This window comes from Calidris pugnax, unplaced genomic scaffold, assembly GCF_001431845.1.
Source record: "Calidris pugnax isolate Ruff unplaced genomic scaffold, ASM143184v1 scaffold31, whole genome shotgun sequence".
Lineage (NCBI taxonomy): Eukaryota > Metazoa > Chordata > Aves > Charadriiformes > Scolopacidae > Calidris > Calidris pugnax.
This window is the reverse complement of record NW_015090786.1, coordinates 8,291,930-8,297,863: the sequence shown is the minus strand read 5'-3', so window position 1 is coordinate 8,297,863 and position 5,934 is coordinate 8,291,930. Positions and strand designations below refer to the sequence as shown.

The window sequence follows — 5,934 nt, the reverse complement described above, 5'->3', positions numbered from 1 at the left end:
CCCCCTTTGCCGACCAGCCCCCCGGTACCCTGCCCGGCCACCCCGCACCCGTCCCGCCCACGCCTGCACCTTGCGTGATGGCTGCCAGCGCCGCTGGGCCAGGCACGGAGCCGTGCAGAGCTGTCCTCAGTGTCCCCGTCAGCGGGTCCTCCAGCCCCGGAGGATTCAGGCCACTGGGGTTTTACACTCCTCGCTGTCGTTTGCCTTCCTCTTGGATGCTGACTGCGTGAGTGCAGTGGAAAAAACACTTTCTCTCCGGGATGGGAGGCTCCTCACATTTAAAATTAACGTGATTTTGAAAATTCGTGGAAATGAGGGTTGGATAGCACTTGCTGTAAATCAGTATCTTTGCATCCAGTCTGATGGAGCCAAACCTCTCTCTGCTGCGTGCTGGAGATGCAGTGCAGTGTGACAAGAATAAACACAGCTCAAGTAAGCTTGAAACATAAATAAAGTTACCAAACAAAAAAACCAGGAGTTTTGGAATCTTTGTTGTCGTTCTTCCACAATTGGGAATGTTTTGCACGAGCGATCAGGCCCTGTGTGAGGGTGTGACAGCTGGGAGGCTGAACTGGTATCAAAACATCTAAATGGGCAAATTGGGGAGGAAGTGTTCCCCATCTGAAACATTTTCAGTGTGAGACCGATGTCCTCAGCAGGGTTCCTGCGACGTAAGGGTGAGATCTGCTCCCAGCGTGCGGTGCCAGCAGGCACTGGAAGTGGGACCCAGGAAGCTGGTGGATTTGGGGCACCAGGAGAGTCAGAGCTCATGGTTCTTGTAGGTCTTGGTGCATCTGGAGCCTGTGGTCACGAATGAGTCGGAATGATGTCTCGTACCCTTCCAGTCAGATAGGTTTCCCTTCCAGTGATAATTGCTGTAAATGATTAACCATCAGGCAGCAATACGGTTAAAATAATAGCACTGGAGTATCGTTAAAGATGTGACCAAAAGCCACAAACCCAAAACCTTCAGATTTAAGGATTTTTAACCTGCAAACATGTTCCACATTAGCACTGCAGTAGGAATGATTGGTGCAGATGATTGTGCAGGGCAGGGACTTCCATGGGGCTGCCCTGAGCACATTACAGTGAGGTACAATCCTTCTGCCTCATGAAATCACTCGTTGATAAATACCTGATATTGCACCGATGCTCTTGGCTGCATGGGAAATCGTACAGAGCTATTGAATATTACATAAAGCCCTAACAGCTTGTGGGACCATCACGTGGTTTTAAAAAAAATGTGGCTTTTTTTTTTTTAACCCAAACATTCCTTGGACTAATCAAAATATTGAGAAGATGAAAACACTGATGTACTTCAGCTGTCATTGCTTGGCCTGGGCTCTCCCCCGCTGCCATGGCCGTGATTCCGGGGGCTGGCGGCTGCGCCTCGGGCGAGCATTCCAGCAGGCAGCCAGCACCAACCCGGGCGGGTAAGGAGGCAGGTTTGGGGAGAGGGGCAGCAAAGAGGCAGGAGAACTGTCTTCCCAGGTTTGCCAAAGCCTGACCCTACCTAGTGGCTGTCAGTGGATCTCGCCTGCTGAAGAGAAGTGGAAACTTGGCACGTGAGTTCCGTATTTCAGAGCTTAATGGTACAAATCGACAGCCAGAGCGAGACTGAGGGCTCGTAATGCAAAACAGTCCAAGTGACAGCCTGGTGAAAAACACACACGCGGATCTGCCGCCGAGCTCTGGGTAATGTAAGTTCTCCCTCGCCTTATGAAAGAGACTGAACCAAGAGACATCTTTAATCCAGATGAGATGGGCCCGTACTGGTGTGTGCTTCCTCGTGGGACGTTAAGTTCTCTGCGTGGAGCTGACAGTGAGGGACGGAGCAACGCCGCTATGAGCAGCGAGCGGGTGGCAGCGAGAAAACGCAGCCTCTTCCCAGTTGATGTCAAAGCAGCACTTGGGTTTGGGGGGGTGAGCAGAGAGGAGGGTGTGCACACGCGTGTGCTGTAGTGCCAGTTTAAATTCACACTCTTAAATCAGCAGATGACCTCGTCAGTGAATCCAGATGGCTGAATCGCAACCTGTAGGGGAGATGGACTTAAAAGCAAGGGGAGAAGCTCTCTTTTCCCAGATGGATGAACACTTGCTCCAGCAGCTCCCATCTAGTCCCTGGAAAACGAAGTCAAGGTTCGCCTGCAGGAGGAGATCCGTTGGCAGCCCGAGGGGGATGCTGCTCCAGCGGTGCGGTTATGGGCACCCAGCAGGGAGGTAAATCGCCAGCTGGGTCTGACAGTGGTGCTGGGGCAAGGGAGGTCTGCTCCTTTGATATTTCCTTCCCTGTGAAGGTTCACAGCTTGCACCTCACCCCTCCACCCCCTGCCTTTACCTTCCATCTCTCTTCCCTCCGGCGATAAATGCAGACTCAACTCCTCTTCACTGCCAGCCCCTCACCAGCGCCGGGGAAACGCGTTGAGCCCAAGCTCTTTGAAACAGGGTTAAATTTACACATTTTAGGCAGCATTTGTGATACAACAAGCACACTATGCGGTCAGGTAGATGTGTGAGGAGTCATTAAGTCGTGGTAGCTCATCATCTGATGTCCTGCCTCTCTTGAGCCCCACAGATCCTATGTTCCTCATTGCACAGCTTTGAAAGGGAGCTGCAGCTGTCCATGCCGCAGCCTCCAGCACGTGGTGAGGACTCTCTCCTGGGGAGGTGTTTCAGGGGTTTGTTGGCTCCAGTCATGGTGCTGTGAGATGAAAGGCCCCATGGTTTTCCTCACACCAGGCTGTCAACAAAAATGAACAATAGTTATTCAGAGCCACTGTGCCACCTTCAATGCTCAAGGCCAAGAAATTGTGTCTGGGGTTGAATTTGCAATGTCCTCCCTGGCATGTCCTGCTGGTGGCCACCATGGCTGCCCACCCCACATGCTGCCCACCACACTGCCTAGGGCCAACTCCACTACACCTACACGTGCTGTTATGAGTCCTGAGAAACAAAATATTGCCTGAGACAACAGCACCTTGCAGAATAGGGGTGATCCTAGTGACTGAAATGAATAGTACATTGATCATACCTGGTCGAGTGTGAAAATCCTCATTTTGGATGACTGCCACTAGGTCACATCCTTCAAGGCCAGTGTGAGAATTGCTGGATGAGGGGGCAAGAAAAAAGTACAGTATGCTATAACATGAACAACATAAGTCAGTTTATATGCTTTATGTCACAAGTGAGGAGGGTGTAGAGGTGGGAGCATCACTGGGTTTTACGTCAGAGCATCATAGTTCACTCAGGTCCCGCACCCCAGTTGTCCCAGTGGTTAAAAGATACTGGTGCTTACCTGCTCGCCCACTTGATCCCTTTATTGTCAATCTTGGTAGTGCTCCAGGACTGCGGAGGCATCCTGTCTGTAAGACAGGTAGCTTTTCAGAGGAGCATAGCTGGTCGAGCCCCATCTGCCCTCCTCAGCTCGCTCCTGCCTGCACCCACTCCCAGTGTGCCGTTGTTTTATCTTTAAGCCTGGGGGTTGCTTTAAAATTATCTGGGATGAAAACCTGGCTCCACTGAAGTCGTTGGCAAAGCTCCCATTGACTTCAGAGGAGCCAGGATTTCACCCTAAGACGCTTTGTAGATTATTGGTGAATGGAAAGCATACGTCTGGCTTCTTGAGGGTTATTATTGTTGGTGGTGACCTCTGCTCTGGCGAGCATTGAGCAAGCCTGGGTTGAGACAGATGGCTAAAGCTCTCCCTGCCTCTTCCCCTGCGTCCTCACAGGGGCTTTGCTTTACAGCTCATCATCTTGGATGCTGCTTATCAAGGAATACCTTCCCGTCGCCTGACAGTGGAATTTAATGCCTGTTTGCCCACATTCCCCTTCCCCCAACACCAGCAGATCAGCAGATAGGAGACAGAATGGCTGATTAGCTTCTAGCTCCAACCTCTCTCTTAGCTATAAGCTGCAAATGCACACACAAGGGTCTTCTCTTAAAAAAAAAAAAAAAAAAAAAAAAAAAAAAAAAAAAAAAAGCTTCTAGCTCCAACCTCTCTCTTAGCTATAAGCTGCAAATGCACACACAAGGGTCTTCTCTTAAAAAAAAAAAAAAAAAAAAAAAAAAAAAAAAAAAAAAAAAGAAAAGAGAACTACCTTCCCCCGTAGGAAACATAAGTCTTTCTGTGATGCATGGGTCCTTTATCCTAATAAATTACATCTTGAATAGTAACCACTGACTTCTTAAAAGATCTGATTAGCTTAGAGTTCTCCATTTTCCTAGTCCAGTGCTTTCCTTCCCATCTACATATTTTGCCACCAGCTGGACCTAATGGCTGGGTCAAGCTTTCTGAATTCTGCAGTGCTTCTGTGACAGACTGGAAATTCAGCAGCCACTTTATTAAAACTTGAAGCCAAAGCAGAAAGGTATAATGAGTAGTCTGAATTATGGAATATGGAAATGGAGAAAACAGTTCAGCCCAGTTTCTCGCCTGGTTTGTTGTTGGTTTTTTTTTAATACCAAATTCTGTTTATTTTACTCTGCCGCATTTTCACTTTTCAATATGCTGCACATTTTTGTACTGATGATGTGCAACTGCACTGTAGCATTTGCCAAGATGCGGCAGTCTGGGACTGTGGGAATCAGCACGCTGGGCAACATTTTTCAAAAGTTGCCCAAAGAGCCTAAATTCTGCTGACTTTCATAAGAGCTTGCCACAAGGCAATTTTTGCTTCTTTAGAGAAACACAGTGAAACCAGCAAACGCCTTTCCTCTGAGCACAGTTTTATCACTGCAGAAGTGCCCGGGTTGGTGTAGCTGAGACAAGTGGTACTCATGGAGTAAAAGCTCAGACACCAGATTGAGTTACCTTGGCTCAGTGAGTCGCAGCACATCAGGTGAGGCGAGCACTTTCTGGGTGGTTTTTCTGGCTGTGGAGCCAGTCCTGTGGCAGAGCTGGCCCCCTGGCCCAAGCAGGGAGGCAGCCCCGCATTTTGGCAGAGTTGAGCCATTAAATTGGCTCATCCATTAAAGTGGTTCAGCCAAGTTTATCGTTATATTTAAATTATTACATATAATAACGCATAATGTGGCAGCTCACCTGTGCGTACCTACGCAGGCTGTCTGTGGGTGCAGGGCAGTGGGTCCTGCAGAGAAGGAGCTTTATATGAACACATCCAGTGGGAGCTAAGAGCAGAGTGAGGAGGCGGCCCTGACGCAGCTGATGGGTGGAAAAAGTTGTAGATCACCATAAGGGGTTCTGTGACTGAGGCTTGAGTTGGCTGATCGCTTCTGACAAGTCTTGTCCTCTGTTCAGCAGCGTAGCAGATGAGCAGCCTTTCTGACAGCTAAAAAAAAAAAAAAAGGTATAAGCAGAGAAATTCGCACCTTGCACACCTATGGTTTTCAACCCTTCACTTCCCCAGGGAAAATATCACATTACTGGCTTGCATTTGCCTTTTTTTCAAGATTGCTTTTGTGACTCTGGAGATCAGGAACTTAATTAAAAAAAAATAAATATAAAAACCCAGAAAGCCAGCTGAGTGGCTGAAGGACAGCTCTGCAGCAGGGAAGGGAAAGGAGGATTTCACAGCAAACACTGTGACAGTGGGTGAAATGAAGAGCTGTCTCCCCCCACCCCAAAAATGATGTAGCTGTCTAAATTGCAGGGAGGCTTTCATTCCCACAGAGTAGGTAAAGAAAATATAGCTCATTTCTCGGTGGCTTCAGATGGTGTCACCTGGCTTCACTTAGGTGATTTAACACAGCTGGAGCACAGCCTGTACACAGTGACTCGGACTCCTGCTAGCGCACTGCTGCACTGGCACAGGTAAGGATCTCCCTGCTACAGTTATGCCTCTTGGAGAGAGGCTTCAGGGGGTTTATTTTACTTAGTTCTTACTAAAACAGTTTCCCTACTTGATAGCCAATGCTCTGGACTTTCTAATATCTTTGTGCAGTGCTTTGTCAAGTCAAAATTATGCCACATCA

At 48.6% G+C, this 5,934-nt stretch overlaps 1 protein-coding gene across 1 annotated transcript in view; it reads right to left on the bottom strand.

Annotated features, from left to right (window-relative positions):
• ISM1 (isthmin 1, angiogenesis inhibitor) overlaps positions 1-3,357 on the bottom strand; it is a 45,343-nt gene extending 41,986 nt beyond the window's left edge. The window contains exons 1-2 of the mRNA XM_014966325.1: positions 3,296-3,357; positions 3,032-3,105 (exon numbers count right to left, since the gene is read on the bottom strand). Of these exons, the coding sequence (XP_014821811.1) occupies positions 3,032-3,105; positions 3,296-3,357 (136 nt within the window). The remainder of the gene's footprint in view (positions 1-3,031; positions 3,106-3,295) is intronic.
• Positions 3,358-5,934: the final 2,577 nt, after the last annotated feature.